The sequence below is a fragment of the Hyaena hyaena genome, unplaced genomic scaffold (assembly GCF_003009895.1).
Source record: "Hyaena hyaena isolate Hyena2069 unplaced genomic scaffold, ASM300989v1 scaffold_378, whole genome shotgun sequence".
Lineage (NCBI taxonomy): Eukaryota > Metazoa > Chordata > Mammalia > Carnivora > Hyaenidae > Hyaena > Hyaena hyaena.
Window position 1 is genome coordinate 360,648 of NW_024081009.1, and position 18,486 is coordinate 379,133.

At 36.4% G+C, this 18,486-nt stretch overlaps 1 protein-coding gene and 1 pseudogene across 1 annotated transcript in view; both read right to left on the reverse strand.

Moving 5' to 3' along the window:
* LOC120244243 overlaps window positions 1-18,486 on the reverse strand; it is a 199,136-nt gene that overhangs the window by 12,803 nt on the left and 167,847 nt on the right. Inside the window, exons 55-59 of the mRNA XM_039250636.1 lie at window positions 15,076-15,129; window positions 14,269-14,373; window positions 5,242-5,295; window positions 4,073-4,177; window positions 450-503 (exon numbers count right to left, since the gene is read on the reverse strand). Of these exons, the coding sequence (XP_039106567.1) occupies window positions 450-503; window positions 4,073-4,177; window positions 5,242-5,295; window positions 14,269-14,373; window positions 15,076-15,129 (372 nt within the window). The remainder of the gene's footprint in view (window positions 1-449; window positions 504-4,072; window positions 4,178-5,241; window positions 5,296-14,268; window positions 14,374-15,075; window positions 15,130-18,486) is intronic.
* Window positions 5,987-9,899, reverse strand: LOC120244258 (annotated as a pseudogene).

An 18,486-nucleotide genomic window follows, 5' to 3' on the forward strand; every position in this document is an offset into this window, starting at 1 on the left:
TATCCTGACTTTTTGGACAATGATTTCTTGCTTTTCTCTATACACTTCTCACAATGATCTTAAAAAAACAAGTTCAAGAACCTGCACATAACTAGGGTTAGTGAACACTGCACACTATTTATGATAGCGTTTTTATAGAGGCAGGGGAAGCAAAATGAAAGACTATGTTGTTATTATATAGGTAATAAGACTATGACTTTTAAAAAGAAAAATGGACAATATAAAATTCAGAATAGTGCTATCTCAAAAAGTAAGGAGGCATGGTAAATGAATAAGGAAACAACCATTTATTGATGCAATGCTATTGGAAATACTCTAGTTATTTCGTTGAGGTGGAGTCATGGAAATTAGTACTATGTTTATGGATTTATGTGTTCAGCGAGAAGACAAGATGGGAAAATGTCATTAAATAATTAGAATTTTAATCTTTATGATAACTTTTAACTTGCCTGTAACTGCTTTCACATCATTCATTACTTTTTTCAGAGAAACATTTCCATCAGCTGTAATACAAAACAAAAAATTTAGACAATGACATAAGACTTAGAAAAATTGGGACTAGGGCTCAGTGAAAGTCCATATATTCGACTAAATAATTTATATTTTACCTTAAATTTATATTTCCTGGTTTGAGTGCTTGATTCCTTATTGGTAAGAAGGACAATGGCATTTGGCTCATGTTCCTTGAACACAGGGTCTGACTATACAAATGTACTATCTCCAGTTCTTAGGACTTCAGATACTTTAAGCATGGAAGAATGTATCATTCATAAAGGCCAGTTGGCTTTGTTTTGTTTATTTTTTGTGAACTTTACATCTAGCACACATACCGAGGAAGGGGCTTTACATCTTCCATCTATTTGCAGTTAACTTTTCTTGAGTGTTTTCAACTCCTGTATCTATCTCAAAATGGTGGTGACATGTGGTTACTAGATATAATTTTTTTTAATATTTTTATTTATTTCTAGGAGAGAGAGAGACAGCATGAGCAGGGGAGGGTCAGAGAGAGAGGGAGATACAGACTCAGAAAAAGGCTCCAGGCTCTGAGCTGGCAGTCAGCACAGAGCCCAACGCGGGGCTCGAACCCACGAACCGCGAGATCATGACCTAAGCGAAAGTCGGATGCTTAACCGACTAAGCCACCCAGGCGCCCCTACTAGATATAATATTAATGGTGGAAATATTAATGATGTTCTACTACTTCCAATATGTGTATTTTTCTCTCAATTATTTCAGGTTCTCTTAGTTAGGCATTCATTCATTTTCCCCACTGTTTCCATGTTTGTTTCTCTTTACCATTCTCCGGCATCACAATGGCTGTGAATATTCCTTCTGCATTTTTAATCATGGTTGAATAGGAGGACAATTTCAGATGAATAAAAATGAAAAAAGACAGGATTTCGTCTTAGTTTAAGATCAAGTTCTTTGGACGCCTGGATGGCTTAGTTGGTTAAGTGTCCGACTCTTGATTTCAGCTCAAGTTATAATCTCATGGTTCATAGGATTGAGTCTGCATCAGTCTCTGCACTAACAGCAGGGAGTCTGCTTGAGATTTTCTTTCTCTCTCTCTCTCTGCCCCTCACTCACTTGCAGGCACATGTTTTCTGTCTCTCAAATAAATAAACTTAAAAAAAGACCAAGTTTTTTCTATGATTCTTAAAAATAGCTTATACTCCTCAAATCAATCTAGTTTTAGAAATTCTTCTATTTTTATTTTTATTTATTTATTTTTAATGTTCTTTTATTTTTTCTTTTGTGTGTACGTGTGTATAGTTTCTTTTTTTTTCTTAGTTTATTGTCAAGTTGGTTTCCATGTAACACCCAGTGCTCATCCCAAAAGAGTCCTCCTCCATGCCCACCACTCCCATTCCCCTCTCCCCCACCCCTATGAGCCCTCATTTTGTTCTCAGCATTCAAGAGTCTCTTATGGTTTGCCTCCCTTCCCAACTATTTTACCCCTTCTCCTCCCCCATAGTCCTCCGTTAAGTTCCTCCTAATCCACCGATACATGCAAACATATGGTATCTGTCCTTCTCTGCCTGACTTATTTCGCTCAGCATGACACCCTCAAGTTCCATCCATGTTGCTACAAATGGCCAGGTTTCATTCTTTCTCATTGCCATGTAGTATTCCATTGTATAGATAAACCACATCTTCTTGATCCATTCATCATTTGATGGACACTTAGACTCTTTCCATGTTTTGGCTATTGTTGAGAGGGCTGTTATGAACATTGGAGTACATGTGCCCCTATGCATCAGCACATTTGTATCACTTGGGTAAATTCCTATCAGTGCTATTGTTGGGTCATAGGGGAGTTCTATTGTCAATTTTTTTTAGGAACCTCAACACTGTTTTCCAGAGGTGCTGCACCAGTTTACATTCCTACCAACAGTGTAGGAGGGTGCCCGTTTCTCCACATCCTCGCCAGCATTGATAGTCTCCTGATTTGTTCAGCATCCCTTATTAATAAAGACCATCAAGAAAGTCAGGATAGAAGGAACTTACTTTAACATCATAAAAGCCACCTATGAGAAGCCCTCAGCTAACATCATCCTCAATGGGGAAAAACTGAGACCTTTCCCTCTGAAATCAGGAGCACAACAGGGATGTCCACTCTCACCACTGTTGTTTAACATAGTGCTGGAAGTCCTAACATCAGCCATTAGACAACAAAAGGAAATAAAAGGCATCAGAATTGGCAAAGAAGAAGTCAAACTTTCACTTCTCACAGATGACGTGATACTCTATATAGAAAACCTGACAGACTCCACCAGAAGCCTGCTAGACCTGATCCATGAATTTAGCAAAGTTGCAGGTACAAAATCAATGTACAGAAATCAGTAGCATTTTTATGCACCAATAATGAAGCAACAGAAAGATAAATAAAAAAAAAAAAACTGATCCCATTCACAATTGCACAAAAACCCATAAAATACCTAGGAATAAACCTAACCAAAGATATAGGAGATCTGTATGATGAAAACTATAGAAAACTTATGAAGAACATTGAAGAAGACACAAAGAAATGGAAAAACATTCCATGCTCATGGGTCGGAAGAATAAATATTGTTAAAATGTCAATACTACCCAAAACAATCTACACATTCAATGCAATTCCAATCAAAATTGCACCAGCATACTTCTCAAAACTAGAACAAACAATCCTAAAATTTGTATGGAACCAAAAGACTTCAAATAGCCAAAGTAATATTGAAGAAGAAAACCAAAATGGGAGGCATCACCATCCCAGACTCTAGCCTCTACTACAAAGCCGTAATCATCAAGACAGTATGGTATTGGCACAAAAACAGACACATAGACCAATGGAATAGAATAGAGAACTCAGATTTGGACCCACAAATGTACAGCCAACTAATCTTTGACAAAGTGGGAAAGCATATCCAATGGAAAAAAGACAGCCTCTTTAACAGATGGTGCTGGGAGAACTGGTCAACAACATGCAGAAGAATGAAACTAGATCATTTTCTCACACCATACACAAAAATAAACTCAAAATGGATACAGGACCTGAATGTGAGACAGGAAACCGTCAAAATCCTAGAGAAGAAAGCAGGAAACAACTTCCTTGACCTCAACTGCAGCAATTTCTTACTTGACACATCCCCAAAGGCAAGGGAATCAAGAGCAAACATGAACTATTGGGACCTCATCAAGATAAAAAGCTTCTGCATGGCAAAGGAAACAATCAATAAAACTAATAGGCAACTGACGGAATGGGAAAAGATAGTTGCAAATGACATATCAGATAAAGGGCTAGTATCCAAAATCTATAAGGAACTCACCAAACTCCACACCCGAAAAACAAACAATCCCGTGAAGAAATGGGCAGAAGACATGAACAGACACTTCTCCAAAGAGGACATCCAGATGGCTAACAGACACATGAAATGATGTTCAGTATCCCTCATCATCAGGGAAATACAAATTAAAACCACACTAAGAAACCACCTCATGCCGGTCAGAGTGGCTAAAATAGTTTTAGAAATTCTTAAACATGATCCCAAGATTCTAAGTGTCTCTTAAAAGGTGATATAATTACACTGCTCACCGTCAATAGGTTGATTTTGTATAACATTTTTAAATTCCTTATTTTTGAGCTTGATCCCCATGTTCCTGAGAACTGTGTTCAGGTTATTGGCATCAATCTTTCCTCCTTAGAAAGGGATGGAGATGTAAGAAAAAAAAAAAAACAATAAAGATACAATAAGAAAAATACTTCTTGTGCTGATGAGTTAGAAAGCAAGCAAGCAAGCAAGTAAGCAAGACCCAGAATTTAGATATCTAATGACAGGGTATTGATAAGCAAACCATTATATTCATTTCATGGAAAAGTACATAGCCACAGCTGTTATAAATGGTGATTGCCATAGGAAAATAATGTTATTTTATAGGGTGAAGTTATATCATATAACATACATGAATTAAAATCATATGCTCAGTAAAAATATATATAAAATGAACAATGTAAATAATTCATGTGATTCTGACAATCTGCAGTCAACAAGCACATAGAGTAATCCCAGATGGACAATATCAATTTATTATTCAAGAAGATGGATTCATTTCCCCTCTATCATATTGTGAGCATCTTAAGTCAATGTGATTCTAGTATTAGATACAATTTTTTGTATACTCTGGCTCTTAGGCAAGCCAACCAGTTTACCTAATTGGTTAACTATAGTGATAACAATGTATTTCATCACAGGAAGAGTATGTTTGACTTACCAAGACTAGTACATTGGTGTCTTTTATGGAGTCTTCCAATGGAATGTTAGAGCACTTTTGACTCTATGAGATTATAGCTATTTTAATTACATAGGGTTTCAAAATATTTAGAGTGGTCATGATTGGATAGTTGGATTATGAGTGATCATTATTTCTTTAATTTATATTTAGTGAGCACATGACACATTTAATATTGAAAAAAAATAGAAGAAAACAATTCACAGCTAAGCATTTATGAGCATTAGCCTTCAACACTGTGAAGGCTAAAAGTCTAATTAGATCTATTCAAAAGTGCATAGAAAGACAATTGTGGAGATACTTAGGACTGATTCCTTTGAGTCTGATCCTGGGATCAAGCTTATACAGCACCAAAAAAAGAAGATTAATATACAGAAGGAATGGCAGAGGAATCATGATCTAATAAATAGGAAAAAATACAAATAGTTAAAAAATCTCAATTTTATATACTTTGTCATTACATTTCCTACCTACCTTTGAAAGACTTCAAAGCTGACAGCAATCTATTCTGAAAAACTCTCTTATCATCTGTAAGAAAAGGCACAGTTCAGGAGAGAGAATGAGTCACAAAAAGACACAGGGGTCAGACTTTCCTTTGTGTGACTAACTTTAGAAATCTATCCACTTTCACCTTCAAATCACGATGAAGTTAAGCAATGAAAAAGTTCTCAGTATGGTATAGAGTCATAGTATGGTTTAGAGGTATAGAGCCTGGATTCAAATTCTTGCTCTGCACTGACTAGTTTTGTGGCCTTAAGCAAATTTATTTAGTTTGCTGTGTTATAGTTTCCTCCTCTGTAAAACGGGTATCAGGTTTCATCTTTATATGTAGTGAGGACAGAACCTGCCACATCATTAGGGCTCAACAAATGTTAGCTGTTATTGTTACTAGATCTACTTTACTCTTTCACTTCCAAGGCAACTGTTGATTTATATGCTACAGAGGTGAAGTTCACATACCCGTATTTTTCTTTTCTATTTTTGGCTCCTCTCATTCCTTATTTCTATCACATTTCCATTGTTTCCTTTACTTCTTACTCCTAAAATTTGTTTGATCAGTGGCCTAATGAGTAACAACAGGAATTTGCTTGTTCCTTTTTTTCTTTTTTCAATTGCACTTTATTTTTAAAAAGCAGGTGATTATTCCTCTGTGTTCTGCATCTTCTGTATCTGATTCACTTCCTGCAGGTGTTCTCTCTCTCTCTCTCTTTTTTTTTTGAGAGAGAATTCATAAATGCAGGAAGGCCTTTGCCAGAAAACATCTCTAGTAAATAAAGAGAACTCTGATCCTGGGGAGATTTGAGATAATATCTGGCATCTCCTGAACTTTTTCATAACTGACAAATGCTCCGAGAAACAGGACAAAGCCTAAAATCCGGAACACCTGCCAAAGCCCAGTCAGACCATCAAAATATCCAGAGAAACAGGTATAAAACTTGACAATCAAGATCCACTTAATTTGAGAGAGACCAAATCCTAAAATGGTCTCATACCTTCCTGCAGCTGAGGTGGTCAAACAGAAGACATAAAAAACCCAATCCAGTTAAAGGGGCATACCATGAAAAAGAGTTAACATGAAAATTCCTTCATTTTGTATCCTCAGTTGGTCAGCATCATCAAAATTATTCTGACCCACAAAATCCTCGTCTCTTCCAGGAATCAAAGGGGTAGTAGCTTCAGCCTTGTGTTTCATGGCTTTATCATAACTGTGCAGTGTCAGAGATGGAGGCTTTGGAAACCCAGACTCCTCTTTGTAGTAAAATAATGCTGCATTCTCTGCAGAGAGGCTCCCATATGCTGGAGGAGTTTCACCTGCAGCCTGTTCTAGCTCCCTTCACCCTTTCTCATTCTGCAACTGCTGGTACCAGCTGCCATAAGGCTTGTGCTTGAAAGTTTTGCTAACTTCCAAACTGGTATAATAATGTCTAAAAATTTATTTTCCTAGGATATGATATAAGAGTTACTTGTGTAGATAGGCCTTTGTTAATAAGATGCCTTTTAAAGCTCAATTTGGGAAGATGTTGAGCTTTTGTGCTTAAAAGAAAAGAGAAATAACATTCATAAACAAAAGAGGAGAGAATTTTGGCATCCTTTCAGAACTGAGCTTTGAGAGGAAGGAAATAATAAAGATTAGAGCAGAAATAAATGATATAAAAACTAGAAAAAGAAAAACTCCAATAGAACAAATCAGTGAAACTAGGAGCTGTTCTTTCTTTCTTTACTTATATAAAAATTTTTAAATTTATTTATTTTTAAGATTTTAAGCTGATTGTTTTTGAGAGAGAGAGAGAAAGGAAGAAAGAAAGGAAGAAAGAAAGAAAGAGAGAATGGCGGTGTGGCAGAGGGAGAGGGAGAGGGAAACAGAAGCTCTGAAGTGGACTCTGATCTGACAGCAGAGAGCCCGATGCAGGACTCAAACTCACAAGCTGCAAGATCATGACCTTAGCTGAAGTCAAATGCTTTATGAACTGAACCACCCAGGTGCCCCTTAATTTTTTAAAAAATTTTATTTAAATCCAAGTTAGTTAACATATAATGTAATAATGGTTACAGGAGTGGAATTTAGTGATTCCTCACTTACATATTACACCCAGTCCTCATTCCAACAAGTGCCCTTCTTAATGCCCATCACCCATTTAGCCTATCCCCCCACCAAATACCTCTCCAGAAATTCTCAGTTTGTTCTCTATATTTAAGAATCTTTTATGGGGGCACCTGGGTGGTGGTTAAGTGTTTGACTTCAGCTCAGGTCATGATCTCACGGCTTTGGGTTCAAGCCCCATGTCCAGCTCTGTGCTTACAGCTCAGAGCCTGGAGTCTGCTTCAGATTCTGTGTCTCCCTCTCTCTCTTCCCCTCGTCTGCTCAATTCTGTCTTTCTCACTCTCAAAAATAAACACTAAAAAATTTATTTAAAAAACAATCTTTTATGATTTGCCCCTCTCTGTGTTTTTATCTTATTTTTTCTTCCCTTCCTCTATGTTCACATGCTTTGTTTCTTAAATTCCACATAAGAGTGAAATCCTATGATGTTTATATTTCTCTTATTTTGTGTAGCATAATACATTGTATTTCCATCCATGTTCTTGCAAATGGCAAAATTTCATTCTTTTTGGTCGCTAAATAGTATTCCATTGTATATATATTTTGCATCTTCTTTATCCATTCATTAGTCGATGGACATTTGGGCTCTTTCCATAATTTGGCTATTGTTGACAGTGCTGCTAAAAACATTGGGGTGCATGTGCCCCTTTGAATCAGTATTTTTGTATCCTTTGGATAAATACCTAGTAGTGCAGTTGCTGGATAACAGGATAGTTCTATTTTTAATTTGTTGAGGAAACTCCACATTGTTTACTAAAGTGGTTGCACCAGTTTGCATTCCCACCAACAATGCAAAAATGTTCACCTTTCTCTGCATTTCACAAACTTCTGTTGTTTCCTGGGTGTTAATTTTAGCCATCCTGACAGGTGTGAGGTGGTATCTCATTGTGGTTTTGATTTGTATTTCCATGATGATGAGTGATGTTGAGCATCTTTTCATGTGTCTGTTAGCCATCTGGATGTCTTCATTGGAAAATTATCTGTTCATGTCTTTTGCCCATTTCTACACCGGATTATTTGTTTTTTGGATGTTGAGTTTGATAAGTTATTTATAGATTTTTAGGATCTTGTTCTCTTAAAAGATCAGCAAAATGGATAAACTAGCCAGACTCAGAGACAAAGAGAGAGAGAGAGAGAGAGAGAGAAAGGACTCAAACAAAATCACCAATGAAAGAGGAGAAATAACAAACACCACCACATAAATACAAACAATTATAAGAGAATATTAGGAAAAACTACATGCCAACAAATTAGACAACCAAGAAGAAATAGATCAATTCCTAGAAACATATAACCTACCAAAACTGAAGCAGGAAGAAAGAGAAAATTTGAACTGACTGATTACCAGCAGATGAAATCAGTAACCAAAAAACTCCCAACAAACAAGAGATAAGGATGAGATGGCTTCACAGGTAAATCTTATCAAAATTTAAAGAATAGTTAATACCTCTTCTACTCAAACTATTCCAAAATATAGAAGAAGAAAAATTCCAAATTCATCTTATTAGGTGAGTATCACCCTGATCCTAAAACTGGATAAAGACATCACTGCCAATATCTCTGATAAACAGATGCAAAAATCTTCAACAAAATACTAGCAAACAGAACCCAACAATACATTTAAAAAATCATTCACCATGATCAAGTGGGATTTATTCCCCAGGATGCAAGTGTGGTTCAACATACGCAAATCAATCAAGGTCATACATCACATCAATAAGAGAAAGGATATGATAAATATGAGAAAGGATATGATCACAAAACCATATGCTCATCTCAGTGGATGCAGAAAAAGCATCTGATAAAGTACAACATCTATCCATGATAAAAACCCTCAACAAAATAGTTTATTTTTTATTTAAAAAAATGTTTTAATGTTTTATTTATTTCTGAGAGAAAGAGAGAGAGAGAGAGAGAGAGAGAGAGAGACAGCGTGAGTAGGGAGGGTCAGAGAGAGAGGGAGAAATAGAATCCGAAACAGGCTCCAGGCTCTGAACTGGCTGTCAGCACAGAGCCCGACGTGGAGCCTGAACCCACGAACTGTGAGATCATGACCTGAACCAAAGTAGGATGCTCAACTGACTGAGCCACCCAGGTGCCCCTAAACAAAATAGTTTTAAAGGGAACATACCTCAACATAATAAAGGCCATATATGAAAAATCCATGGCTAACAAAGACAAGGATGTCCATTCTCACCACTTTTATTCAATATAGTACTGGAAGTCCTAGCCACAGCAATTAGACAACAAAAAGAAATAAAAAGCATACAAACTGGTAAGGAAGAAGTAAAACTCACTATTTGCAGATGACATGATACTATATATAGAAAACCTTGGAGCCTTGTGGTTTCTCACTGCTGAGGAGGCCCCTGGAAACAAAGTGTGGAAGCTAATTTTGAGCTGCCTCTTTTTGTATAGTCTTAAGAGACCAGAGTGCCTGTTGTCTGACTATTACCCTCTACGTTTCTGTAGATGAGTCTTGTGCATACTCCTCACCATGGCTCAGCTCCAGATATGCTTCTTTATGCATGTCCAGACGTGTTCAAAATCTCCAGACACACTTTTGAACAACTTTTTCTTGGGAGGTGGGGTGGGGAGTGGCCAGGGTCTGCATCAGTACAGAGCCTGATGTGGGGTTTGAACTCATGGACCATGAGATCATGACCTGAGCCAAAATCAAGAATCAGATGCTTAGGCAGCTGAGCCACCCAGGCAACCAAGAGATTCTGATATATAGTTACTTCTAAATTACAAGACTGTCATATAGTCTTCTTGTTGAAAACGTCTTTGAGCTGGAATAAAAATTATTCTTGAGGGGTGCCTGGGTGGCTCAGTTAGTTGAGCATCCGACTTCCACTCAGGTCATGGTCTCGCAGTTTGTGATTCAAGCCCCCTGTTGAGCTCTATGCTAACAAACAGCTCAGAGCCTGGAGCCTGCTTCAGATTCTGTATCTCCCTCTCTCACTCCGTCTCCCCTGCTCATGCTCTGCCTCTCTCTGTCTCTCAAAAATAAATAAGTGTTAAAAACATGTTTAAAAAAGAATTATTCTTGTAATGGGAGCTTTGCAATATCAGTATATGGGTGTTTGTTGTTACTCAAACAGTTGTATATTTTCTTAATTTGTAGACTGAACACTGACTTCTTTTCATATAAACCAAATAATTAAGTCATTGCTTTTAAGTTGAAGATGGAAATGATTCAGATTTCAGATTTTTAAAAAGGATCCAAATAATCTATTGAGATAATTCTTTCAGAAGTATGTTAGCTAATAAATGCAGAAAGAATGAAGAATATTTACCATTTTGTAACTCCAAGTGAAATAATGGGTTTAAGTAGTGATTATCAATAGCTGCTAAAACCATTAATTAGGTAAAAGGCTGGCAGAGGATATTATGATGGATGAGATCAGAATGGTATCATGAGAGCCCAGATGAAGATTTTCACATCATAGAAAGAGATACATTTTATGCATTTCCTGATGTGATGCAATAGGAAGCACATAATACTAGGTGTAAATATTCTTGCTGAGGGGAAAAAAAGCTAACCTGAAATCTAATCAAATGTTTAGGTCTGCTTAGTGTATGGAATGTGTAGAGGAACATTTAAAGAACATCCTGGAGGAGCACCTGAGTGGCTCATTTGGTTGAGCATCCAACTTCAGTTCAGGTAATGATCTCACAGTTAATGGGTTTGAGCCCCACGTCGGCTCTGTGCTGACAGCTCAGAGCCTGGAACCTGCTTTGGATTCTGTGTTTCCTTTTCTCTCTGTCCTTCCCCTGCTCATGCTCTCTCTCAAAAGTAAATAAATGTTAAAAAATTAAAAAAATAAATAAAGAACACCCTGGAAGTGGCTCCATCAGTTGAGGGTCCTACTTTGGCTTAGGTCATGATCTCATAGTTCACGGGTTTGAGCCCTACATCAGGCTCTGTGCTGACAGCTCAGAGCCTGGAGCTTGCTTTGATTTTGTGTCTCCCTCTCTCTCTGTCCCTGCCTCACTTGCACTCTGTCTCTCTCTCTCTCTCTCTCTCTCTCAAAAATAAATAAAACATTAAAAAATTTTAAGAAACACCCTGAGATGTAACCAACCAAATCTAGAATGTAAGAAATATTAGAAGACAGATGACCCAGTTTATTTAATAAATAAATGGCAAGAAAAAAGGAGTGGAAACTGCTACAGATTAAATAAAACATATTATTAAAAAAAAGAAAACCCTAAAGACTTCACCAAAAACTACTAGAACTGATAAATGAATTCAATAAAGTCACAGGATACAAAATCAGTATGTAGAAATCTATTATTGCATTTGTATACACTAGTAATGAATTAGTAGAAAGAGAAACTAAGAAAATAATCCCATTTAGGGTGTTATATGTAGACCAACTTGACAATAAACTATTTAAAATAAAAAGAAAAGAATCCCATTTATAACTGCACCAAAAATAAAATACCTAGGAATAAACCTAATCAAAGAGGTGAAAGACCTGTACTCTGAAAACTGTAAAACACTGATGAAAGAAATTGAAAAAAACACAAATGAATGAAAAGATATTCCATGCTCATGGATTTAGAGAACAAATATTCTTAAAATGTTTATGCTACTCAAAGCAAATTGTATATTATTTTAATCCTTATCAAAATATCAGCAGCATTTTTTAACTAGAAAAATATCCTAGGGGCATTTGGGTGGCTCAGTCGGTTGGGTGTCTGACTTCAGCTCAGATCATGGTCTCACCACTCGTGACTTCGATCCCCATGTCAGGCTCTGTGGTAAGAGCTCAGAGCCTGGAGCCTGCTTCTGATTCTGTGTCTCCCTGTCTCTTTGCCCCTGTCCCACTCATGCTCTGCCTCTTTCTCTCAAAAAAAAAAAAATTTAAAAAACTTTAAGTAATTAAAAGAAAAAATTCTAAAATTTATATGGAACCACAAAAGACCCCAAATAGCCAAAGCAATTTTGAAAAAGAAAAGCAAAGCTGGAGGTATCACAATTCCAGACTTCAAGTTATATTACAAAGCAGTGGTAACCAAAACAGTATGGTACTGACACAAAAAGACACATAGATCAATGGAACAGAATAGAAAACCCAGAAATACACTCACAATTATATGGTCAATTAATCTTTGTCAAAGGAGACAAGAATATCCAATGGGAAGAAGATTGTCTCTTCAATAAATGGTGCTGGGAAAATTAGACAACCACATGCAAAAGAATGAAACTGGACCACTTTCTTATACCATACACAAAAATATATTCAAAATAGATTAAAGACCTAAATGTGAGACCTAGAACAATAAAAGTCCTTTATGAGAGCACAGCAGTAATTTCTCTGATATCAGCCATACCAACATTTTTCTAGATATGTCACCAGAGGCAAGGGAAACAAAAGTAAAAATAAACTACTGGGACTTCACCAAAATACAAAGCTTCTGCACAGTGAAGGAACCAATCAACAAAACTAAAGTCAATCTACTAAATGGGAGAAGATATGTGCAAGTGACATATCCGATAAAGGGTTAGTACTGAAAATATATAAAGAACTGATACAACTCAACACTCAAAAACCAAATAATCTCATTTAAAAATGTGCAGAAGGCATGTGCAGACATTTCTCCAAAGAAGACATACAGATGGCCAACAGACACATGAAAAGATGCTCAACATTACTCATCATCAGGGAAATGCAAATCAAAATAGCAATGTGATATCATCTCACACCTGTCAGAATGGGCTAAAATAAAAAACACAATAACTTTTGGTGAGGATGTGGAGAAATAGGAACTCAAACTGGTATTGGTGGTTGGTGGGAATGCAAACTGGTATAGCCAATGTGGAAAAACAGTACGAAGGTTCCTCAAAAAAAGCTAAAAACAGAACTACTTTTTGAATTGCACTACTGGGTATTTACTTCCAAAAATACAAAAACACTAACTCAAAGGAATACATGCACCCCTATGTTTATAGCAGCATTATTTACAATAGCCAAATTATGGAAGCAGCCCAAGGATCCATAGATAGATGAATGGATAAAGAAAATGTGGTAAACACACACACACACACACACACACACACACACACACACACACCTCGGAATATTATTCAGCCATAGAAAGAACAAAACCTTGCCATTTGCAATGACATGGATGGAGCCAGAGAGTATATAATGATAAGCGAAATAAGCGAAATAAGTTCGTCAGAGAAAGACAAACACCATATGATTTCACTCATGTGTGGAATTTAAGAACCAAAACAAACAAGAAAAGGAGAGAGAGAGGAGCCAAGAAACAGACTCTTAACTATAGAGAACAAACTGATGGCTACCAGAGGGAAACTGAGTGGGGTGATGGGTGAAATGGGTGATGGGCATTAAGGAGTACACTTGTGCTGAGCACTGAGTGATGTATGGAATTGCTGAATGACTATATTGTACACCTAAAACTAATATATCACTGTATGTTAACTACACTGGAATTAAAATAAAAACTTAATAAAAAATGTAGCTTAACAGAGGGAGGAGTTTTCAGGGTTCAGCTGTTCGGGTGATAAGGACTAGGAAAAGGGAGTCCCCAGGGGCAAAGTAAGGAACAGTGACTCGGAGAGAAGAGGAATTTATGAGGACTTTTGCAGTGTTTACTGAGAGAAATGAGATGTAACTCCCTCTGCCCTCTCCCTTCCAAAACCATCAGTAACATCCTTTGCCAACACTGATTTTGTGGAAAAGGATTCTTTTGACAGTGGAACTCTACCTGACTTGGCACAGATTAACAGACTGTTCATATGGAAGCAAGAGCTGGAGAAGCGGTGCAGGTAACACACACCCGGACGTGGGTCACTTGAAAATATAAATATCACACGTAGGACCATTAAACTGAACTCTCTGGAGGTCACCAATGCAGCTCACCATCAGTGGGTAGTAATTTTTGTAGTTCCAGACATTCCTTATCATTGACTTCTATCCCCATGACTCCAAGAATGTTTTTCAGATCTCTGACATCAATCTTTTCTCCTTTGAAAATACGGAGTGTTTACAGGTGAAAATTATAGAAATGAATAACTCAGTATTATGAAAGTTCAAGAGGTTAACAAGTACATGTTATTGACCTATGTGATACATATTTTTAGATACACTTAAAATACCTTATATGGCATCATTCCCAACTGGAGATTAAAGAGTGAAGGTAAAAAGGGATGTGGAAATACAGTGTGTTATTAGAACTCAAAGCAAACTTGTTCCTAAATTATTGATTAATAAAGGCTCTCTTAATTTTCAGGATAATGTACAGAATAAAATCTAGTTACCAAATTGGATAATGAATTGCCAAAAGAAATAATTATAGCAGGAGATCTTATACTGACCTAATACTTATACTGTAATTGATTGTTGACAAAATCCACATTATCTTCAGCTTTCCAAATATTCATGTGTTTACCTAAAATTTAGCTATTTACATGTAGGTGAAGACATATATACATATACAAGAAAAAAATCTCTACAGTATATAAGACGTGTTATCAAAAGCATGTCTTAGAGTTCATTTTAAAAACAGATAATATAAGATCAAATGGATTTTATTTGGCAGAAATATTTATATTTTATAATAACTGGGTAAAATGGCAAAATTAATATGAACAACAGACTACTGGGAATGTAAAATTGTAAATATAATTTATTATAAAACATTAGGGTTTCAGTGTTATAGCGACTCACCTGTAAAATCTTTCATTTCCATTGTCACATTTTTCAGATCAACCTTCCCATTACCTGTAAAATAAAAAGCAGTCACAGACCAACACTGAGACTGTTCCTTCTGCTTTCTCTACCTATGACAACTGTCCCCCAACTAGAATGTTGATATCATCTTGAATTTTGTTCTATACTACTATATTACATTTTCATCATATTTACTTAGATAAAAGACTAAGTTTTTAAAAGTGTTTTCCTCTGCTTCATTTCATGCATCCAAGTATTTTATCTTGTATTCAGATAATTTTATTTTGTTTGTAGTCTTTTTTTGCTCCTGTTAGCTATTTATAAATTTCTCTTGGTTCCTGAGAAAATTTTACATGACAGGCATACGCTGAAAATGTAAAAAAATTTTTTTATTAAAATTTTTTAAAAGTTTATTTTGAGAGAGAGTGGGAGAGGGGCACAGAGAGGGGGAGAGAGAGAATCCCAAGCAGGCTCTCCACAGGCAGCACAGAGCCTGACAGAGGTTTCAATCTCACAAACTCTGAGATCATGACCTGAGCTGAGATCAAGAATCAGACACTCAACCAACTGAGGCACCCAGGTGCCCCCCTAAAATTTTTTTTATCTGACTTAACTCTCAGTATTCCCTTTCAATACGGGACTACAGGGAAGGATAAGAAGAAATGAAATGATGATATAGAAGCAATTTTAAGAACACAATGTATAAAACAAAAACAGTATCACCTTGAATGAGGATAAATGTCCAGTATAAAATTATATTATGATAAATTAAAGATGCATATTGTAATTTCTACAATAACCTTTAAGGCTTCCAAATTAACAAGAAAAATAAAAAATAATTAGTCCAAAAGGAAGGCAAGAATGGAAGAAAACAGAATGTTGAACACGTGGTACAAAAACAGGAATTCACTAAAGTAGATTTAAACACAAATATGTCAGTAATTTCATTAATATTGCAAAAATGTAAATGATTTTCAGATTGCTAATTGGTTAAGATTTTGCATGATAATTGGTTAGGATTTTTGCCTTATTTGTTTATACAGAGATTAGCTTGTGGTCTTTTTGTATTGTCTTCATCAAATTTTGGTATCAAGATTATGATAGTTCTGTAAATGAAACTGGGAAGTGTTTCTTGTTTTTATGTTTTTTGAAGAGTTGAGTAATGCGGACATTATTTCTTACTTATATGCTAGGTAAAATTCATCAAGGAAGTGATCTAAGCCTCTAAAATTTAAGAATTTAAAATATCTGAAATCTAAAGATTCAGAGAGGTCAAAAGTAAGTATGTATTTTACTTAAAGAAAACTATAAAATTATAATGAGAAATAGAAAAATCCAAAATTACAATGAGGTATTTTTTAAAGTTCATTTTTTTATTTTGAGATAGAAAACATGTGAGCAAGGGTCAGGGGAAGAGAGAGGGAGAGAGAATCTTAACCAAGCTCCACATTGTTTGCACAGAGCCAGACGTGGGACTTAAAGTCACAAACTGTGAGTCATGACCTGATCTGAAATCAAGAGTCAGATGCTTAACTGACTGAGCCACCAGGCACCCCAGGGGGAGATTTGATACATCTTTGTCAGTAGTTAATAGAATAAGCAGATCTTAAGATATTAAATTATTAAGACTTTAGGATATTTGAACAAGAAATTTTAAAAACTTGATTTAATGGAGATATAGGCAACACTATAACTCAATAATTTCAGATTTTTCAAAAATTGCATATTTTTTCACATATTTTTATGTGAAATTTTTTATGTGAATTTTTATTTTTATGTGAAAAATATGTGAATATTTTTAAAAAATGACCATGTACTGGATTATAAAGCCAAATCTCAACAAACTTAAAAGTAATGGCAATAAGGGGCGCCTGGGTGGCTTAGTCGGTTAAGCATCCGACTTTTGCTTAGGTCATGATCTCGCGGTTCGTGGGTTCGAGCCCCGCATAGGGCTCTGTGCTGACTGCCAGCTCAGAGCCTGGAGCCTGTTTCAGTCTGTGACTCCCCCTCTCTCTGACCTTCCCCTGCTCATGCTGTCTCTCTCTCTCCTAGAAATAAATAAAAATATTAAAAAAAAAGTAATGGCAATAAGCAATTGAAAAATAATATTAAGAAAAATTTCACTTGGACGACCACCAAATAGAATAAATCGCCTAGGAATAAATTTAACAAAAGAAGTACAAAGCTCATACTTGAAGCACTAGAAAACACTGGTGAAAGAAATAAGACAAAACTCTTAGCAAAATAGGAATAGAAGGGAACTCCTTTAATTTGATAAAGATTATATACATTAAATTTCAATAAAGTAATACTTAACGATACTTAATGGTGAAATACGGAAATGCTTCTCTTTGTGATTAGAAATGAGGTAAGCTGGGTTTCCTGGGTGGCTCAACAGGTTGAGTGGTTGAGCTTAGCTCAGGTCATGATCTCACAGTCTGTGAGTCTGAGCCTGCGTCAGGCTCTGTGCCGACAGCTCAGAGCCTGGAGACTGCTTCAGATTCTGTGTCCCGTCTCTCTCTCCCCTGCTCCCCAACTCATGCTCTGTCTCTCTCAAAAATAAATAAACATTAAAGAATTTTTTTAATTAAAAAAAAAAAAGAAATGAGGTAGGGACTCCGAGGTGGCTCCATCAGGTAAGTATCTGACTCTTGGTTTTGGGTGAATTCATGATTTCATGGTCATAAGATTGAGCCCCCCGTTAGGCTTGGCACCGAACGTGGAGCCTGCTTAGGATTCTCTCCCTTCCTGTCCCTCTGCCCAACCCCGCTTGTGCTCTCCCTCTCTCTAAAAGAAAAAAAAAAAAAAAGAAATGAGGTAAGGATGCTCACTATCATCACATTTATACAATATTATACTGGAAATTCTAACTGATGCAGTAAGGCAAGATGAAGAAATAAAAGGTATAATTATTGAAAAGAAAGAAAACTATCACTATTTAGAGATATATATGTAGAAAACTCATGAGAATATTCAATCATAATTTATTGGGTACAAGGTCATTACCCAAAAATCAGTAATATTTTCTATGTATCAGCAACAAACTGAAAAAGAAATTTTTAAAAAAATATACCATTAGGACTGAGGCAAGATGGCAGAGAAGTAGGGAACTCCATGCATTTCGCTTGCACCCATCTCTCAAACAGAGAAGGCCTGAAGTCAAAGGACATTGAGCCACAGGAGTTTGGGAGGAGAGAGACAGAGTACACTGGGAAGGCAACCTTGTAAGAGTGTGAGTGCAAACTGGGGAAGATAAAAGCCAGCGGAACTGGAGACATGGAGGGAGGGGAGGGAGCGTGGCTCATGGGCAGCTGAGGTGAGTCTAGGGGGAAAAGAAAGAGCAGCTAAAACTGTTCAAAGAACTGTCCCTGGAGAAGAGAAAAACCTCGGCTCGGAAGGAGAGTGTTT